The 19236-nt window shown below is 36.4% G+C and overlaps 6 protein-coding genes across 10 annotated transcripts in view; 2 read left to right on the top strand and 4 right to left on the bottom strand.

The window, feature by feature from the left end:
• LOC109544776 (probable helicase with zinc finger domain) overlaps nt 1-3556 on the top strand; it is a gene marked incomplete in the record, with an annotated part of 9907 nt that extends 6351 nt beyond the window's left edge. Inside the window, 1 exon segment of the mRNA XM_048669367.1 lies at nt 1-3556. Within this exon segment, the coding sequence (XP_048525324.1) occupies nt 1-2034 (2034 nt within the window).
• A 429-nt stretch (nt 3557-3985) lies between these two features.
• Nucleotides 3986-5291, bottom strand: LOC109544782 (uncharacterized protein C16orf52 homolog A). Of its 2 annotated transcripts, XR_007282207.1 has the most exons (4): nt 5080-5291; nt 4773-4985; nt 4122-4549; nt 3986-4085 (listed from the first exon to the last, which is right to left on the bottom strand). XR_007282207.1 is itself a non-coding variant. In XM_019915116.2 (3 exons), exons 1-3 carry the CDS (start codon nt 5180-5182, stop codon nt 4362-4364), a joined length of 504 nt encoding a protein of 167 aa, XP_019770675.1. In that variant the 5' UTR covers nt 5183-5291; the 3' UTR covers nt 3986-4361. The 2 variants fall into 2 exon arrangements, 1 of the variants encoding a protein (XP_019770675.1); XM_019915116.2 differs by having other exon boundaries at nt 3986-4549.
• Nucleotides 5292-5842: 551 nt separating this feature from the next.
• LOC109544779 (guanine nucleotide-binding protein-like 1) lies at nt 5843-10010 on the bottom strand. 4 transcript variants are annotated; one of them, XM_048669370.1, is made up of 5 exons: nt 9772-10010; nt 9561-9718; nt 8761-8937; nt 7630-8090; nt 5843-7575 (listed from the first exon to the last, which is right to left on the bottom strand). In XM_048669370.1, exons 4-5 carry the CDS (start codon nt 7801-7803, stop codon nt 6112-6114), a joined length of 1638 nt encoding a protein of 545 aa, XP_048525327.1. In that variant the 5' UTR covers nt 7804-8090; nt 8761-8937; nt 9561-9718; nt 9772-10010; the 3' UTR covers nt 5843-6111. The 4 variants fall into 4 exon arrangements, 3 of the variants coding, with proteins under 3 accessions (XP_048525327.1, XP_048525325.1, XP_048525326.1); XM_048669368.1 differs by having other exon boundaries at nt 5843-7879; nt 7932-8090; XR_007282206.1 differs by lacking the exons at nt 5843-7575; nt 7630-8090 and adding an exon at nt 8092-8183.
• A 680-nt stretch (nt 10011-10690) lies between these two features.
• Nucleotides 10691-13983, top strand: LOC109544780 (protein GPR107). The gene is made up of 7 exons (XM_019915114.2): nt 10691-10960; nt 11023-11133; nt 11313-11467; nt 11533-11692; nt 11854-12510; nt 13214-13488; nt 13548-13983. Exons 1-7 carry the CDS (start codon nt 10880-10882, stop codon nt 13693-13695), a joined length of 1587 nt encoding a protein of 528 aa, XP_019770673.1. The 5' UTR covers nt 10691-10879; the 3' UTR covers nt 13696-13983.
• Nucleotides 13984-14172: 189 nt separating this feature from the next.
• On the bottom strand, nt 14173-15608 carry LOC109544783 (NHP2-like protein 1 homolog). Its single transcript, XM_019915117.2, has 2 exons — nt 15425-15608; nt 14173-14615 (listed from the first exon to the last, which is right to left on the bottom strand). The coding sequence occupies exons 1-2, from the start codon at nt 15425-15427 to the stop codon at nt 14235-14237; spliced, it is 384 nt and encodes a 127-aa protein (XP_019770676.1). The 5' UTR covers nt 15428-15608; the 3' UTR covers nt 14173-14234.
• A 1612-nt stretch (nt 15609-17220) lies between these two features.
• LOC109544741 (probable G-protein coupled receptor B0563.6) lies at nt 17221-17819 on the bottom strand. Its single transcript, XM_019915057.2, has 2 exons — nt 17487-17819; nt 17221-17427 (listed from the first exon to the last, which is right to left on the bottom strand). Exons 1-2 carry the CDS (start codon nt 17658-17660, stop codon nt 17239-17241), a joined length of 363 nt encoding a protein of 120 aa, XP_019770616.2. The 5' UTR covers nt 17661-17819; the 3' UTR covers nt 17221-17238.
• Nucleotides 17820-19236: the final 1417 nt, after the last annotated feature.

Below are 19236 nucleotides of genomic sequence, written 5' to 3'. Positions count from 1 at the left end.
GCATTTTGTGTCCCAACACTGGAGGAATTGAAGAAATATCGGATAGTGGTGGTGACTTTGTCCACATCGGTCTACCTTTCGGCTATGGGCCTGCCGCAAGGTTTTTTCACTCATATTCTTCTCGATGAAGCGGCACAGGCCATTGAATGTGAAACGGTTACACCTTTGGCCATAGCGAATGAAAATACCCGGCTTGTTCTGGCGGGTGACCACATGCAAATAGGCCCCGATATATTTTCGCCTTTTGCTAAAGAACGAAACTTGCACATATCGCTTTTGGAAAGATTATACGACCATTACCCCAAACAATTCTCATGCAAAATCCTTCTGTGTGAAAACTACCGAGCTCATGAAAGTATCATACAGTTCACATCAGAATCGTTCTACGATCAGAAGCTGATATCCAGCAGCAAGCAACCACGTCATTTTAAATATTTTCCTTTGAGCTTTTTTACGACTCGAGGCGAAGATGTGCAAGACAAAAATTCGACCGCTTTTTATAACAATTCGGAGGTGTATGAGGTGGTCGAAAGAGTCGGCGAGCTGAAGCGAACATGGCCGGACGAATGGGGCAAATACAATGATCAATCTATTGGAGTGGTAACTCCATATGCGGACCAAGTGTTTAGAATAAGAGCGGAACTCAGAAAAAGGCGCATTGACAACGTTTGCGTGGAGCGGGTTTTAAATGTGCAAGGTAAACAGTTTAGGGCAATTATCTTATCGACTGTGCGCACGAGAAAAACCTGTACAAACGCAGCGTCGGATCTAATGGATTACGGATTCATGTCCAATTCTAAGCTTCTTAACACCGCAATAACAAGAGCGCAAAGTTTAGTGGCCGTGGTGGGAGATCCAGTTGCGCTTTGCTCGCTAGGTCGATGCAGCAAAGTGTGGGAACGATTTATTCAAATATGTAATGAAAACGAGAGCCTGTTCGGCATTACTTGGACCCAGTTGAAACTACAACTCGATTCCATAGAACTGAAAAAGATTTACACGCTCAATCCCCTGGCGCCTGAGTTTATTCCGAGGAACTACAATAAGGATTTGCAGTTCCATCAACCCGCAGCGGAGATGCTGCCTCCAAGCAGTATCATAACACATGTTGTTCCACCTCCTGGTGTGTCTCCATTTGGACTTCCGTTTGCGCCTCTACTATATCAAGCTCAGAACAGGCCGTTTATTTTTAACCCGCTCTCTGCCATGGGCCCGAATATCGTTCCTCACTCGTTTTCGCAGCCTCTTCGGGTTGTTAACCCAACAGCTCCATTGGTGCTGCAATCTCACAGACCCATGGGGAATTTGCGGCCTTTAATGTCCCTGCCGAAGACGTCGGTGCCAAGTGGAGAAGCATTACCGAAGATATCGACGCCACCAGTCCTCAAACCCGCAAACCCAGTTTCAAGTAATAAATTGATTCAGTTCATGAATAACGTCCATTTTCCGGAGGCCTCAGTTCTGAGTGATTGCATCAATTTACTTCCTCAAAATATGTCGTTAGCGGATATGCTCCTGCAGCCGCATAGCATGCAGGAACGGTGGTACAACTATCTGAAGGAGAGTAGCGGCGAAGAGGCAGCGGAAAAATTTAAATATCTTCTCCATACAACAAACCAAAAAGGTTCCAAAATTCAGGAACGGTTAATATTTGATTGCGCTACACCGCAGTCCTGCGACTCGCCCACTTTCAACTGGTACGATAGTCCTACCAATCAACTGAACTTAAATAAGCCAGTTTATATTCAAAGCGACCATATAAATCTCAACGACCTGCAGAAAATTGAAAAACCAGTTTTTATCAATAAAATTGAGGATGATGCCACTAGCAGCATAGTGAATTCAATGTTGGAAGTAGACGAAACGGATTTGCAACGGCATATAAATGAGGAATTTGCCAATCTGAGTCTTAGCAATTGCAACGATGAAAGAAATGTATGCGCAGCCTTTAGCAAAGATAGCTTTATAGGAGAATTCGGTATCAATGGAACTGCTGGGGTTGGAGTTCCTCGATTTTATAAATATTTTCAGTAGTTTTCACACTGTTACCGGGCGAATCACTTGATTGCTGAAGATTTTGTTCATTTAAAACTACTACTACAAATTTTAAAAAGCAAATAAGGCACAAATCCTTTATTGCTGTTTACAATTCGCTTGAACGCCTTAGATTTCTTTAACATACGATTAGCACTTTCCACATAATTACATTTATTCGACGAACTTTCACGCAAGCAAACTAATATGTTTGGCATTTTTTTAAAGACGGCGAAGCAGCGATTTTTATGATTGATGTTTGATATCACTAAAATTTCCCTACTTAACTAGTTGCATTAAAATGTCACACATACACATTAAAAGAAATGTCGTTGCATTTTCAATTTATTTAAGCAACTTTTTTTCGGTATTTCGGTGATAATTAGGGTCCGAAGACTGAACTTTCTGTCTGTTATCTCGAATCGATTTATTCGTTGTTCAGAAATGAACTAATAAATCCCTTCTTGAGGGAGCCGGTAAGTTGACATTTTTTGGACCTTAGTATAGATGAGATTTTCGTAATGCTTTTGGCTCTAGAATATGCCCTTAAAGTGTCGCAGATTAAAGCTGATATTGTATATGCATCAATATTCAGTTGATATTATTTCACTCAGTAAAATGTAGTAGGCTACATTTATTTAAAGTTTTACGATTATTTTTTAGTTTTATTCTCAAGCAAACTGTAACTCAATTGTTATGGAATCCAGTTTTGAGTTGCATATTTGCAATTTGTTCAACTTTTTGCACTATAAACCACCCATTTCTAGTGCTGTCACTGTTTTCTATGATATATTTTCTTTGTTTTTTCTATTGCAATACCATTTGTTTTCCTAGTTTTGTTATGGCTTTGTATGATAGTTTTATTATACAATTTGAATCAATATGTGTGGATCTGATTGTACAGTATTACACAACATATTTTATTTTGCTAAGAGTACTATTCATGTGAAAAATTGCTTCGATTTCTTTTGCGTATGTATTTATTTCCTTTACATTRAGAATGATGTAAAATTCACGGATAAAGTATAAAAGGGTTATTTATTAGTGTTTATGTCTAATATATCCTCTTTGCGGACTTTTACGTCACACATTKAACTTCTACAATTGATTATAAAAATATCTTAATGTGAATTTAGTCTTATGTAAATRCAAAGTTGATGTTTGCGTCTTTGATTATTTCACGGGACCGTTTGACTTGATTCATATGAGGTATAAGTCTCAATGTATCGAAAAAGATCTGTGCAGTTACTAGCRSATTTAGATCTACGCAGAGACGAAGTWGTAKGTAGTATACAACAATAAGTACCTGTATTGATTAAATAGCGTACTGTTTTTATCTCATAAATATGTAGGCGTTTAGCTTAGATTAAATATTTTTGTAAATATTCATGTAAATTCTTATTTAAAATAAATGTTTGTCTAGTACTCAAATTCCATTATAGATTTTTTACGTTTGTTCACATTTAAAAATATATGTATACCTAATATATATGTGTACGAATAAAAAACGTTTCCATGTGCATTTAAGTATTTTCATTTGTCTGTAATTGGAACTAATAATCGCGAAAAATTGTTATATTTGGAACTGCGTGTATAGTGCATACTAGAATCGCTTTCCGGTAACTACATGTTCAGGTTTATGTTGCTCGTATTAGTTTATATAAATATATTTCATTTAGAATACAGACTTAAACGGTTAAAGTTACTTACCAAATAATTCATTATAGTGTACGCCATCACTTTAACCACCATTCGTTTTAAGGTAAATAGCACATTTTTTTAATTCTCAGGTATAATTTCTTTCTGAGATAGAATCTAGGACATCCGATGTATCATTGTGAAGATTAATCAGAAAAAYTGATAAAAATTTACTTCGATCTGAGTATTTTGCAATCTGAAACAATCTAGGCATTTTGACATAGTGACMCGTGAAATGAATTGAAACTCGATGCAGTTTTAATATAATCTATGAAACAAAAATTAATTAACAGCAAATATTGATATAACATATRTAATACATATTAAAATGTGYATTTAAATAATTAATTAATGATAATGCGAGATTCTGATCAATCAATGTTGAGATTTGTTCWCACAGTATTCGAAACATTAAAAAATGTACAAAGTGGGGCAAAATAACTTAATGTTTTTAGGATCATGTGAAATAGAAATGTTGACAAAACTTGATAAAAGTACCTTCGCACATTTTCCTAATACTGATTCTCCTGTTCTATAAGTAACAGCATTATTTACTACAATATATCTTTAAAATAGTCTTTATAACAATAAAAAGATTCAATTCAAATCTGATTGAATCCTTAGCAAATTTAAAAATGCGGCAAACAAACTTTGCCAGCAAACAGTTCACTTATGACTGTGATCCACAAAGCACCAACAAACAAGATATAAGAAATACCTACTTGGTGGCTATTTGGCAGCTGATAGGGTTGACCTCCAATTTCATCCACGTGAAATCCCATTGGGAATATTACAGCGGCAAGGCAAAAGAGAACCACTGTAAACAAAACAATTTTTTTTACCCATTCGCACTCATTTAGCCTTCTTAAACAATTTGTTAATCTACTCTTTTTAAGGTATCTTTTCAGGACGATAGCAGATTTGCTTGGAGAAAAGTACTTTTTTATTACAAGCAAATTTAAAGTGGTCACAACTGAACAATTGATTAATTAATGAAGGCTGGCTATAGTTAAAGGCGTTTTAAGTTGCAATGTACATACTTGCAGTAAATCCAACCCATCTGGCATATGGCACAACATTTCGGTCCCATCTTGAAGTGGCTAATAGAATTATAGTGGTGGTGATGCAAATACATCCAACAAAAATGCAAACTAGTGCAAGCAACCATTCTGGCTGCAGGTCGGGCGTGTAGCAAACTTGATCGCGCTTATAAAGAGTCATGCAAGACCACATTAATCCCATTCGAGTTTCCCCTAAAACAGCAACAACGTGTAACATTGGGGTTGATCAATGTTTGAGTAATTTGAGGATTTAAACAGGAAAAGCAATTGTTGCAACGTGACTTACCTCCAACTTCAGTCACGATCCAGTCAGGTCTTGCTAAGCTCACTATCGCAAAAATATCTGCAGTCAAAAACAACGATCCAGATATCATAGTTAATTTATCCATTTTGGAGGATGTATATTTACTTATTTAGAAAACACATATAAACACAACAAATTTTTTCAGCTGTTTTTTGTCAGTTCTTATCGGGCTGTCAGTGTTGTCAAATATCAAAATCCGCCTTTTAAAAATGGACAACAAAAAAAAGATTTATAGACGTGAATACTGATCAAAAAATATACCAATTTCCTAAAATATATTTATTATCCTGAAGATATTTAGTTCAGATAGGTCAGATCTTTATATATTTTTTATTTTAATTTTTCAAAATCTGCTATTAATATGCTGATTAATTAATTCTTAATTAACTAATTCGAACGCTATCAAGCTTTCTGGGAAACTTAAAATTAAAAAAATATCATTTGACTCCAAATGTGCTTCTTCTGTTTAAATTTTAAACAGCATTTTTAACACATATGACTTGAGTTTGACTCTTCTAGAAAAACAGCAACGTAAATCATGAAAAAACTCATTCCGCGGACACTGTATAAGAAAATGCTCTTAAATGTGTGATCTCTCCCCGCAAAAACTTTCAGGCCGGCAATTTTTTTTATAAATTGAGAGCTACAAAAAATATTTACAGCAAACCCAATGAGCCTCGGATACAAACCCAGCAATGCTGGCATAAAGGGGTAAATCGAGATAGAAAAAGAAAACTAGATCGGCTCATTTTCATACAAAATAGATTTATTTATACAATTTACCTACAGAAAAAAATACAATCAAACCAACATATTGATTTATACAAGTCAATTTTTACACAAAAAGTTGATTTATACAAATAATTTTTTTACAAAAGAAAAAACATTGTACTAATCAAGTTTGAGAGTTGTGTTTTAAGCAAAATATTAATTTATACAAATAATTTCTTCACAGCAGACAAAAACCTTTTACAAATTAATTTTTATACAAAGCATTTGCCACATGGACCAAAACTACGCCTCTAACAATGCGAATTTATTTTGACAAATTGCCCCTAAATCCGCACTGTTTTCACTATCATCGTCCTCACTTCCACTATCGTCATTTTGACTGTGCTCATCACTGGATAGCTCAAAATCTGGAACGGGTGCTGCCTCATCAAGTTCCCTGGCTTGAATCCATTTGACGGTGCCAACATCTGGATGCGACTGCCAGAACTTTTGATTTTCTGTGTAGTTAGGGGGTCTCAAGCACAGGCAAATCTTGCCTGCCACTGCCATTTGCAGTAAATTGTTCACGGCTCGGAAACTGTCCAATCGAGCAGCTTTGGCGGTAATGAAGCCTTTCCTTTTGGCCCACGCATCGCAAATGTCCATCGCTGACCACGTTTCGTCGCCCTCCGGGTGCTGTAGCTTGAGCAGTTTGATCAAATCCAGTCTTTCGGCCAGAAACTGTATGGTTGTGAAGGGCTCCCTGAGCTGGGCGATGGGAAAACTGCCCATTAATACTTGCAAGGGTTTGGGCACCTTTGAGGGAAACACCAGCCCCGGACAGTCGCAAAGCCGGACTTCTTTAGTGATGTGGATGGTTTGAAAGTGTTTGGTGTGGCCGGGAGTTCTGGATACGCTCACTACTTTCTTGCCCATGATGGCGTTGATTAGTGAGGACTTGCCAACATTGGGCTGCCCTATGCAGCCTATCGTTAACATTTCCCCATTGAAGCGCTGATATTGGTAGAAGCCAGTCTCGTTCTTCACTTCCACTGTTCTGTCTACGTGCACTTTGCCTGGATGTCGTTGGTCGTCTTGCATTTCCTCCTGGATTTTCTGCTGCCACGAGCTAATGTCCAGCTCGTTCTTCACTAGGTCTTGGCATAAGTTAAAAAGCATTTGAGTGCCCTCAGCCGCCATATGGGCGGCGCCTCTTCTCCGCCTAACTTGCAGTCCTCCTTTGTTTTCAGTGTGACCCACCAGATTATATCCAGGCGCACTGGTAAACATACAGATCTTCAACAAGGGATATTTGGTTTCAAAGTAGTGCTTCCATGCCACCACTAAAGGGGCGGGTGCCAGATCGATCTTGTTTAGCACCAAAATGAAGTCTTTGCCTAGTTCTTCGGTCACGTGGTGGTAGAGTGAGGGCGGGAACATGGTGGCACTAAACCGGATATCCACAACGAACAAAATGATGTCGGACATCTCTAGAACTCGCCACAGCTGCCTCCAGGTCTCCAGGTTCAGTTCAAAGTAGCCCAATTCTCTTACATCATGCGAAGTTTCAATGCCTTTCAAATACTCCTGGAAATATCGGTTTTCCTGTTGTTCGAGCTTCTCCTTGGACCAGCTCTGCTCCCAATGGGGCCTTTTCGGGAACCCCAAATTGTCTGGGTAGAATTCCTCACCGGACACCTCAAGATCATCGTCTTCAACGGGCAACAACGTGTTTCTGGCTTGCTCTTTTTTCTGCCTAATTTCTTCCTTGGATTCAACGAAGAACTGGAGGGCATACCGATTGGGTCGCGAACCCCTTACCTTGGTTGGCTGATAGTTGATTTTCTGGATTGATGGGGCGGCGGCTTCATCTTCGGTAGCGCCGGCCGGTCTTTGCCCAACAAAGGGCTGATGCGATTTTCGTTCACGCTTGTTTTTCAGCTGCTCCTTCTTGGCTTTGCCACTGAATGGTGTTTTTCTTCTACCCTGAGGCATTGCGAACTAACACGTTTGTTTTTGATTTGCGAAATATGCTCCACGAATTGTGAAATTGTTTACGTTTTCCAACTAACTAGGAATATAAGTCAACTGCATTGTTTTATTGTTTGAATCTTGGCACTAACCTATCTTTGCATCATTGCACTGTTGCCAAGTGCTGTTGTTGATGGTAGGTGACTTTGGGATAAATACGATTCCAATGTTGCCCTCGTACAGAATTTTCGAGGATTTTCCCAGACGGGCAACTATTTTATAGTTACTCCTCACCGATTAAATCAAAATCCCTTTAAAGCGTTTGTATTTATTTTAGAATTACACAATTACAGATGTACTTGTTCCAAGAAATTTCCTCAAAGGCAAATCGGGCAACGGTGTATCTGGATGCATGACAGAGAGAGAAAGAGAAAGAGAAAAAGTCAACCGCGTTCAGAAATAGATTGGATGGATATTAAATTTCTTGTTTTGTTATTTAATAGCATTATTTTACTTTATTGATTCTCATTTTGCAAATGCAGGATTTTCGCATCAAAATCACTCATCCAGTAAAAACTTTGAAGAAAAGAGCAGTTTGATTTGTATTCAGAGTAAAAACGCTTCAGGCGTCATTTTGTTCGTCATTGGTTGGAAACAAAGCTCCATCAGGGTGCTTCAAAATTCCTCTGGGGTGTTTGAAAGTATAGGAAAAATAGTAAAAAATAAACATTCTTAGTATTTTATTAACTGCAAAAGTTTGCAATAAAGTAATCTGCATCATTAGTTATTACTATCGCGTAAGGCAAGATCAATAATTCTTATAAACTCGCAGTTCAACTTAGCCTGTATGTTTTTTCTATCTGTGATGGTCTGATTTTGTGAAGGCCGTCAAAATGTATATGTAAAAAAAGTGAGTGCTTAAGCAATTACATGCTGTATGCCATGTAATTAGGTATAAATAAAAAAATAACAGCTATTTACCTGTCGTGATGTTTCATTTTATTTTTCAAGCTGATTACCAATGTCAGGGTTCATACCATTTTGTGTTTTGTCCAAGGTTTCAGGCTTCATTAGATTTAGATCATTCGTTTGTACGTAAATATCGGCTCTTGTCTCACCACTGGCAATCTCGGCGTCAAGATCCTCATTATTTTCCACCTGGTTAACAATAGATTTGATAGAACTAAGCATGGAAAACTATTTAACCATTGTTTTAAGCACAGAATGCAAACACATTGATGCCATTTCCTACGAGTATGTTGTAATGTAATTTACACCAGTAGGGAAATGGCCATTCTGTGCGAATATATACGATACTTTATCTACGAGTCTACAGGGATTTTTTATCAAGAAAAAGAATAATCAACTACCTAAATTAATGTTGACAAATGCCAAACTTTTGCTTTGACAAGGTTTGCTGTCAGGATTTACCGTGAATGGTGAATGTTTGCATTCTAGTAATTATGTTGTTAGGTGACAACCACAAACATACCCCCTAGGGGGGATATTTTGTGGTGACAACCCCTGTAATGAAGGAGTGACAACCCCTGTTCTCCATGGCGATATTTGCTTTCTCAAGAAGCCGGAATATTTTAAAGTTCGAAATCGATCGGCAAAGATCTCGATCAGAAAGGCCTTAATTTTCTGCGAGATTCTGCTTCAAAAAACACCTTTTCAGCAGCATTATCCGTATTAATAAAATTTACATGCTTAACGTACAAGAGAGAAAAAAATGCTTATACTGACCAACTGTGTAAATAAATATAGTTTGAATTGATTACCAATAGTTTCGAATGGTGTAAATCCCTTCTTTGATCTGCTCTCTTCTTTCTTTCTGCGTTCTTGGAATGTTTGATCACATCTGCATAGTCCATATTTCCCATGTTTTGTGTCGGAACCCAGTCAGGATGATTTTCGTCTTCTAATGCAGCCGGCTTACCTACGCTCTTTCAGTGAGTATTTTTTGGTAAAGACGTGGTTTTCCGCGCGTACCTGTTACAAAATGTTTACTGCAAACCCTTTGATTTCTGATTATGGAATCAGTTAGTCCACCGCGATTTATAGCAGTCAGCCAACGATTTCTTCGCTTTGCAGACAGTTCGTTTTTGTGTGTTAGGAATTTGTTGTTTAAGGCGGCAGGTATTGAATAAAAGCGCACTTTATCCCTCTGATAACGGCTTGAACAGCCGATTACAATGCAGACAACAGGCATGTTTTTTTGCATACACAGCCTGAAAACGATTCGTGGATGCTTAGTTAAAATAATTCGAACTTTGGCATTAACATATTGAAACTACACAGATATTTAGGTGCTTAACTTGCCTGCAACATAAAATTGTTCCAAATAAAATACACCTTAACTTCGATTATGTTTTACACATTACTTCTGCGTATTATATAGTCTATTCTTTTAATCTGTTGATGGATATGAACGCCAAATTCCAATTTTCAAACTGGGAACGAAAACCAATGTTTTTGTTTACAACCACAAAATATCCCCCAACAACAAGGGGGTATGTTCTGTGTTTACAACATAGAGTTAAAATATTGTATGTACTCTGTGGTTCACATGCTACTTCCACTTCTTTTTTCTTCTTGTCCATCCACAACTACCAAGTTGGTTGGTTCCCATTAACACATTGTCGGATACAACAAAGCACACGTGTGACGTCACAAACGCGGGTAAGGTTTTCAAACATCAAAATGCATACGTTTTGTATGTTTTATATTAAATTATCTAACAGGTTCTTACTGAGTCTAAAAATTACGGACCGCAGCATTTTCGTGCATAAATAAGTGGTTTTGGAAACTCAAATCTCTGAGAGGAGGAAGGAATCTCAAATCAATTGTGATGTCACAACTCCTTATATTTGGCCCTACTTGCAGCGAATTATTCTGTATTCATCCATGGTACCATATAAGACAGATGGTTAAATGGATGACTTTTGGCATAATGAAATATATATTTTATGACGTAAAAATTGCTAAAAAAATAATAAATACTCTCGTTAGTCAAAGCTTGGATGGTTGGCTAGATTATTAATCGATGTGAAAATTGATCTTTATTCTGTCTCATCGCAGTACTGCCCAAAAACCGAAAATGTATTTATTTCTGCCAGGTATATTGGTTTTGGCCCTTTTCTCCACATCTTCTGCAAGGATTCATAAATTACCAATTAAGGTCAGTGTATAACACAAATTCGAAATTAACATTGATCAAGTTATTGGTGTTATCGTTTGCAGAACGATGTCAGAAGATACATCAGCCTTAGCACCTTTGGCTTCTGTAAAGGGGGCACACTTGCAGTAAATCTTACAAATTTTCATGCTAGTCCGGAAAATGAAAATGCGGTGGTAAGTACACGAGATGTAGCGGTATTTTTTGCACTAAGCGAACGCCGAGCCCCTGATAAGTGTAGAAGGCTGGGGTTTGGTTGAGTTATACAATTGCAAGAAAGTAGAAGCAGCGTAAACATTTTTTTGCAATTCGTTAAAACGTGGCTATTTTACGTAAGTTTTAAATACTTGTTTAGTTTGGTTTCAGCCTAGATAGGGCAGCTAATGATGCGAGGAATTATTACCTTGACACCCATCAGGATGTCTGTATCCTTGAGCAAGACGAGCGATCAAAAAATGATAGCAACAAAGACGAGTTCATTTATTTGACTCTAGATTTAAAAACGAACAAGTAAGATTTTACGGTACTAATAAAATCGTGGACTTTTGCTTTAAACAATTACTTGATTGTTTAAGGTTGCATGTAACATGTGCTCATTATCAGCCGACAACTTCTATACACATATACAAAAGTTCAGCTGAAAAAGATCAATCAACGACTGGGAGATCTTGTAAGGATTTAAATTTCGACATTACCCGTTTTGTCGTTGCAAATCGCACATTATATAATGCCTCGGTAAGTATCGCAACATAATGGTAAATATGATCACAGGGCGGAAGATTACGGCTAACACCCCATATATTGTTATACTATCTTGATGGTCTTCCGGAAAATGCAAAATTATCACACGTTTCTGAGTAAATCAGAAAATAATAAACTTCTATTATTTGTTGCAGTTCTTTATGTCCGTGGATAGTTTACGAGAGGAAGGATTGTACAACTTGTATTTCCACAACTGTCCGAACTACAATCTCAATACAGAAACCATTCTTGATTTCGACATCGAAATAACTGAACAGAATGTGAACGGTTATCTTTCAGCTGGGGAGATGCCATTACCCGCTCTCTTCTGTATGATGTCAATCCTGTTCTTCTTATCGGGGATGTTTTGGGTATTCCTGTTAAAGCAATCTAAACATCCAGTATTTAAGATACACTACATGATGGCAGTGCTGGTGTTTTTAAAAGCGATTTCATTGGCTTTCCACGGAGTCAACTACCACTATATCGAACAACTGGGCTTTCATCTTACCACCTGGGCCATACTGTTCTATGTGGCGCATCTGCTTAAAGGTGCTCTTCTGTTTGTGGTACTGGTGCTGGTGGGCACTGGATGGACTTTTATCAAATACGTGCTGACACCCAAAGATAAAAAGCTCTTCATGGTGGTCATTCCCCTGCAAGTACTGGCAAACCTTGCTCAAATCATACTAGAAGAAAGCGAAGAAGGCGATATAGAATATCTGGCTTGGAGGAATGTTGTCATTATGATCGATTTACTGTGCTGTGGTGGCATTTTGTTTCCTGTTGTATGGTCAATCAGGCATTTACAGGTGGGTCAAATCCTTACATGTTTGCGTCCAAATTTAGTTTTCAAATGCTTTACGAGTTTATATGCACAGGCAGGAATTAACACGCATTGTAGAACTAGCTACTATTATTTTAGAAGGTTCATATCAATTAGGACATTATATTTTATAATAATTAAAAACATAGTGACTAGATTGTGGTCCACCGGCTGCTGTTGAGCAAATTATTTGGGGACGAATGCGCCAGCCATCTCAAGACTTTGAAAAGATTCATGATTTTTTAATATCACTCGTACAGTTTGAATAATTTCCGTTTTCAGAGTCGTCCGAATTTGACAACTCAAAAGCCGCAAAACAATGACCACAATTATCGATTATTTTCTCTTGTTTTTCACTGAATTCCTCGCTTTAATTCAATAAAAATCGGACAAGATCTGATGCAATTGGACTGGTTTTAGCTTTTTCAAAAAATCGTAAACAGGATAAGAGCTGTTCGATTTTCAACGCTCAAAAACGTGACAATTTTCGTATATTTTACATCACGATTTTTTTACGAGCTCTTTGGCACATTTTATATTGAGTTGAAGATCATGTTCATTTTTATCGAGAAGCGCAGAGTCATACTTTTCGCCCTTAATATATAAATATAGCTTTGTTTGGCAATTTTTTATTTGCATGCTAAGTTGAAATTGTATTAAACCATGTTAATAACTTTAATTTATTTCAGGAAGCCTCTGAGACAGACGGAAAGGCCGCAATCAATCTAAGGAAATTGAAATTATTTAGACATTTCTATATAATGGTGGTGTGCTACATTTATTCTACACGTATTATCGTATATTTGCTCAAGATAACAGTGCCTTTCCAGTACGGTTGGTTACATGAAATGTTTAGAGAAATGGCGACGTATGTGTTTTTCGTATTGACAGCGTATAAGTTTAGACCAGCATCTCAAAATCCTTATTTTGCCTTGCATGTTGAAGAGGAAGACCTAGACGAAGTGTACGTAATCTTTAATAGCATTTGCTTGATTAGGAAGTAATAAGCATATCCTGTTCCAGATTGACTGAAACAGGAGCAACTGAGGGATTAAGAAAGGTAAATTCTCGTTTAACAAAAGTTCCGTTTCATGAAACTATAACAGAAGTAACCGAAGAAGAAAAGGATGCTCTATTGGGGCAAAGTGAAAGCAGCCACGACTACGATTGAATTTGAAGTAGTAGATGGGCTTTGCTGACAAAGTGCGATCCTATTTATTGTGATAGCACGTAAAAGTGGGTTGCAAATGAAGTTCAATACAAGTTATTTTTTCTTACATATTATCAGTAATTGTAAATAAAAGAGAATGCGTTCGAAGTTCATGTAATACATATTGCTACATACTCCTATCACGCCCTTTTGAGTTGACTCCTAGTTTGAATTATTATACTTTTTTAAGATTTATCACGTGTTAAATTTGCATGTTATTTTCAATTAAAACCAACACATTGAATAGAATTTAATATGTTTGCCTATTTCCGCCCTTAGTGATAAATCGAGAGCGACCACCATTGAATGAAAAATGAACTTGAGAACAAAATCGAAAACATGTACGGAACTCTATCTACTGTCCCCAGTTTGCCGTTTCATCTGTATCTTCGCCCGTTAAATATATGGGGTAATTGAACTGGACTAAATGAAAGCCTATTTCTGTCAGTATTATTGGCTCATAATTACTGTTGAGATTTAATATAAAAATACGTCAATATCTACACTAATAACCGTTCAATCTCCTGCTGAATGGTGATAATCTGAGGTTTCAGTTGAGAACCCTCATTTATGGTTACACTGCAAGCAATTACAGACCGTGAGACACCGCACGCTCGTCCTAAAGCCTGCTTGGACCTGATAAAAACATACGGCACGTTTTTGTCCTCACACAGCAACGGTAAATGCATCAGAATCTCAATGGGTTCTGCATCAGCGGCCATAACAATAAACTCAGAAATACCGCGGTTCAAAGTTTTGGTAACTTCGTTAGCTCCTTTCCGCAGTTGCTTGTAGTTCATCGCTTGCTGAACTAAATTCAGGATTTTCGTCGTCAGGACGGGATCGGCAAGGGGATATGCCTTGGGGTTAATTTCCTCAGCCTGCAAATAAAAGCATTATTTTTATCTGCTTAGTAAACAACTAATGTCTAAAAAAATTAATGCGAACATCTTATCTAAATGTTAGGAGACTGATTGGGTTGTGGTTAATTATGTCCAAAAAGCAAAACACAGTTTCTTTACATTTTAGTTTTTTAGAAAAGTAGTGAATTTCAATGAGTAAAAAGTGAAAAAAACTCCTCTCCGCAAAAAACAAAGTTGTTGGTAAAAAAAGGGGAATTGCATAAAGTTAAAAACTTACCTTTAACCATGCTAACCAAAACTAACCCAAGCTAATCCAAATTAAACAAATCTAACACCAATAGCTACAAAATGCTCCTAAGATCCGAAAGCAACATTTTCGCCAGAAGTTTTACTAAGAAAAGTGCTAGCACAGGGATAATCTACAATGCGAGTACTCTTTGATTATCGAAAGCCAAAAGGGGCCGATCTAGATTACTGGATTTTCTACAAAGTGAGATTATTTGCTAATCAGGAGGGCCTGATCATATAGAAAATTGCACTTCACTTTTAAAAATGATTGCAGCATGCAAGTTAAAAAGCATCCACTGGTATCAATATGAGAAACACGTGTTGCGAACTAAAACATTGAAAATTTGGTTGTACTTTCAAATATCATGTATCTCAACAACAGTAAGCTAAAAGCAAGGCATGAATTGTTAAAACATCAAATTAAAACAAGTAAAAGCAGGAATATCTACAAAAATCAAACAAAACGTTTATTTGCCGTTTGTATGTTGGAGGCGTAGGTTAACGCTATTATTTTATAAAATATTAAAACACAGACTTACCATTATGTTGAAAGTACGATCTAGATCCTTGTTTCTTTATGATGCAACCTCTCGGCGATTTCAGGCGCTTCACGGAGGAGCAAAGCAACTTCTATAACTGAAAAACTGAGAAATGCTCTCGAAACTCACGCGTTTATAGTTAGGTTATGGTTAGGAACCACGCCGCGTCCAAAATCTTCTTCTATTTACCCTATCCTATGCATAGCTGAGCGACTGTGACGTCACAGACTCGTTGCAGTTTTCGAACATTATATTTTATGGCGAATCATCGCATTGCATCTGTAAACGCCTCGCCCTGTATATAGGATATTTGCGTAATTTTTACTTATTAAAAATTGGTGGATAAAACTATTCAATTTTAGAGTGTGCGCAAGTGACTTACGGGGTAAACATCAGCGTAATAAATCCAAATCTAATTCAAGTTTTATTTTATTTTTAAATTGTTTTTTTTCAACTCCCAATTGTTGATAAAACTATTCATGACATTGTTCTTAATTATTCTTATAATACAGTTTTATTATTCGGGATATCGCGTTTATGGCAACAATAATAAAATTTTATGTGCTATTATGTTTTCTTTTTTGTGTTATTGTCATTTGAAAAGACGATATAATTGTTGCTGCTTGGGAGTTTGGAAAATATTTTCAGATAATTTCTAAGTCTACAAATTATTTACAAAATAAAGCAACATCTTATCCAATTGGTATATACAGGGTGATTCAAAATTGGTGTCATTCCTTTTTAAGGGGTAATAGGGGCTCACAAAGAGAGCACGACAAGAATTTAGAAATTTTTTTTTCGAAGATTTCTAGAAGATATCAATATGTAGTTGAAAATTGAATGCCAATTTTGTTATTAAGCATTATTTTTAAATGGTTCCATCTTTCATTGGTAGAGTATTGGAATACTTAACCGCTCGTAAAAAAATTACGGTCTTTATTTGAAACTGCGAAAATTCTTGATATCAAAAAGTTCTCTTCTAAAATTTTTTGACAAAAAGTCAAAGCGGCAATGATGTTTTTAAGAGAAAAGTTGCAGGTAGATTAGCTTTTTTTCACAAAATTTACACCAATATCGAATATGCGATTAGTTATGGGGAAATGCCGCATTAACATAGCAGAAACTTTAAGAACTTACTCCAAAAAAAGTTCAGAGGTTCTAATAGATTGCCAACAGAGCAATTTCTAGTTGACAATTTGACATTTCAAAAAAAGTAGATCCCTACATTTAACGAATCCTGTTGACCTTACCGTTTTTCTTTATCTATTTTATTGCCACTTTCTCTATTTTTCCAGGGTTACCGGAGTTTTTAACAATAACGAAGCAACAGGTGTTTACATAATGGTAAATAGTCAGATTGTCTTGAAAAACATTGTTGCCATCCTTACAGTTTTTGGCGGCAAATATCTCAGTTTTTAATAACAATTAATTTTATTAAAAGTTTTTCTGTATTTCTAAAAAACCCCCAGACACCAGCTCGAGAGGAATGACGCTAATTTTGAATCACCCTGTATATTTTTGCAATCAACATGATTTATGTAATTTTTTTGCGTTGTACTTTAAGTATTTAATCGATCTACATTCTACCAAATAAAATAAAATCTAATTCTTCTAGTAAAATAGCAGCAGAATTTAAAAAACTAGCTACCCCTACTTACGGTAAATGGTAAACAATTTACATCCTTTGTTTTGCAAAATCGAGCGCTTCTTGCTGCTCGAATATCCATTCAATCTCTTGTTGAAATTCCACAAAACCGACATTTAATCCAAATTCCGAAATGGACAAGGTAACAAAAACTCATTTAACATTTATTTCAAACGCTTCTTTGCGTAACGGTTGTTGTTGTTGCTGGTGTTGTTTTCATTCCTTTGAGGGGCGTCGCACTGTTGCAGTTGAGCGTTCTCAAGAAGGTGCTTCGAAAATCTTCCGAAAAGGAGATGTAGATATAAAATGTGATAGAGTAGTTCGTTACCTCGAGAAGATTGGCAATTGCTCGAAATACCTGCAAAATATCTAAAAAGTTAAAAATTTGCTAAACAGATATAAACCGCCAACACTTGCCTGATAAGGATATTTCATTAAATTCACTTCCGACAATGTGACATTGAGAATTACCATTGGAGTTACACAAATCAGGAATAAAATACTGGTTGATCCTAGGAGGAGGACTAAGCGCCTTTCTTCGGCGAACTTGCGCGGATCTTCTTCACCGGATGCTGTTCGACTGATAGTCATTTTTCGACGTTTTTCACACGATCTCCTAAAAAATGTGACTCAAATAAGTAACACTTAAAACTTAAAAAATACATGTTTACAGCCTAAAAGCAAGTCCCTGAGAAACTTTTTGTTATTAATTTTACGCAAAAACGTCCTAAAATCACAAATCCAAGTTTTAAAGTTTTTTAAAATGAAAGTTTCTTCGCAGAAACTTTCATTTTCCTCGCATTTTGCCAAACACCATCGACAAAAAATCTCCCTTCTCTCGTAGTTTCCAGGACGTAAGAATTGATTTATAAAAATCCGGTAAGAACAATACTTAATTTTCTAAAAATGGCAAATACCGTTTTTAAACACGTTTGGTTTCTTCATTTTTTTTTTGAAAAAAGTGGATGCCTATGCGTTTACAAATCCAACAAAATTGCTGTTGGGTTTGTTTTGCGTATTTTTTGCATCTGGGTTCTTCAAGTTTATCTTGAACCTTTTGTTGATACCCAGTAGATTTTTCTGCTTGTGTGATTTATAGATACTCTAAAAATGAGTATCTATTGAAAATGCGTCCGTATTTTTTTTAAATTTCAGCAATGGAGGAGCCAAACATAAACTTGAAATCAGACTGATCTCATAAACAGATGATCAAAGGAAAAATTCGTTTGTTAAAAATCAGACTTATAAAACCCACTAGAGTTTCTTAATAGCGCATAAAAAAGAACCAATTTTCCCCTCAACCTTGTCGTTTTTTTGAAATAAAACATTTTCGACACAGTTCACAAAACAGTTCGACAGAATACACATTTCCCCAAAGCATTAATCCTAATGAAACCACGTTGTGAACAACAAATAATTAATTTTGATGCAAGCCTTAGCTCGAACAATACATTGGCTGTACACTTCTCGAAGATATATTCGCTTTTAATATGATTGATAGTGATGATTATACGCGTATCTTGCCGGGACAGGAAAGAGATTAATGTGTCACATAACAATATTGATGAATTTTTGGAAAGTCTTTGCATCATTTGCATTTTCGTATTGATCCTTCACTAGCTTACGCTTTATTATTAAACTATCGTTGGCGGAAAGTTTGACTGGTTCAATCGAACAACCGCGGACAACATTTATTTGAATTTTATAACAAGTCATTGATTAATACAGAAATTCGAGTTTTAGATGGTGCATAAGTTTGCTATGTTCTTAGGAAAAAAAAATTGAAACGGTTTCGTGGAATATTTCGGTCTTTAACTGTTCTTCAGAGAGTCAATGTAAGTTTGAAAATTATCCGGTTTTAATCATAATTCTGCATCGGACACAAATAATGATCTTCCGCTTTGCGTTGATAAACATTAGCAAATTGGTCCAGTCCAGTAAATGTACGTCGGGTCGATTTGCTTTTCTCTTTCTGCATACACAGCGCTTTCGGAAATAATAATACTGAAGGAAATACCATAATAATGTGGAAGCCAAATTGTACTTTCCTTGATTAATTTTTTGTTATCGCAAAGTGTACACTATAATGTAGGTGCCAGTGTTGTTTTTATATTAATAAATGCATTTTTATATTAATATATTATTATAACATAGGTAAATTCTCGAG

This window comes from Dendroctonus ponderosae, unplaced genomic scaffold, assembly GCF_020466585.1.
Source record: "Dendroctonus ponderosae isolate FM_Combo_2020 unplaced genomic scaffold, Dpon_F_20191213v2 Dpon_F_20191213_8, whole genome shotgun sequence".
Lineage (NCBI taxonomy): Eukaryota > Metazoa > Arthropoda > Insecta > Coleoptera > Curculionidae > Dendroctonus > Dendroctonus ponderosae.
The sequence above is the reverse complement of the archived record's forward strand: the minus strand, read 5'-3'. Positions and strand labels throughout refer to the sequence as shown.

Coding starts and splice junctions, on each gene's coding strand:
- LOC109544782 (XM_019915116.2), bottom strand. CDS start 5,182: ATGGATAAATTAACTATGATATCTGGATCGTTGTTTTTGACTGCAGAT. Junction 4,986..5,079: donor GATCGTGACTGAAGTTGGAG/GTAAGTCACGTT, acceptor TTGCTGTTTTAG/GGGAAACTCGAATGGGATTA. Junction 4,550..4,772: donor ATGGGTTGGATTTACTGCAA/GTATGTACATTG, acceptor TTTTGTTTACAG/TGGTTCTCTTTTGCCTTGCC.
- LOC109544779 (XM_048669368.1), bottom strand. CDS start 7,803: ATGCCTCAGGGTAGAAGAAAAACACCATTCAGTGGCAAAGCCAAGAAG.
- LOC109544741 (XM_019915057.2), bottom strand. CDS start 17,660: ATGACTATCAGTCGAACAGCATCCGGTGAAGAAGATCCGCGCAAGTTC. Junction 17,428..17,486: donor TAATGAAATATCCTTATCAG/GCAAGTGTTGGC, acceptor GATATTTTGCAG/GTATTTCGAGCAATTGCCAA.
- LOC109544780 (XM_019915114.2), top strand. CDS start 10,880: ATGTATTTATTTCTGCCAGGTATATTGGTTTTGGCCCTTTTCTCCACA. Junction 11,134..11,312: donor CGGAAAATGAAAATGCGGTG/GTAAGTACACGA, acceptor ATACTTGTTTAG/TTTGGTTTCAGCCTAGATAG. Junction 11,693..11,853: donor GCACATTATATAATGCCTCG/GTAAGTATCGCA, acceptor TATTTGTTGCAG/TTCTTTATGTCCGTGGATAG.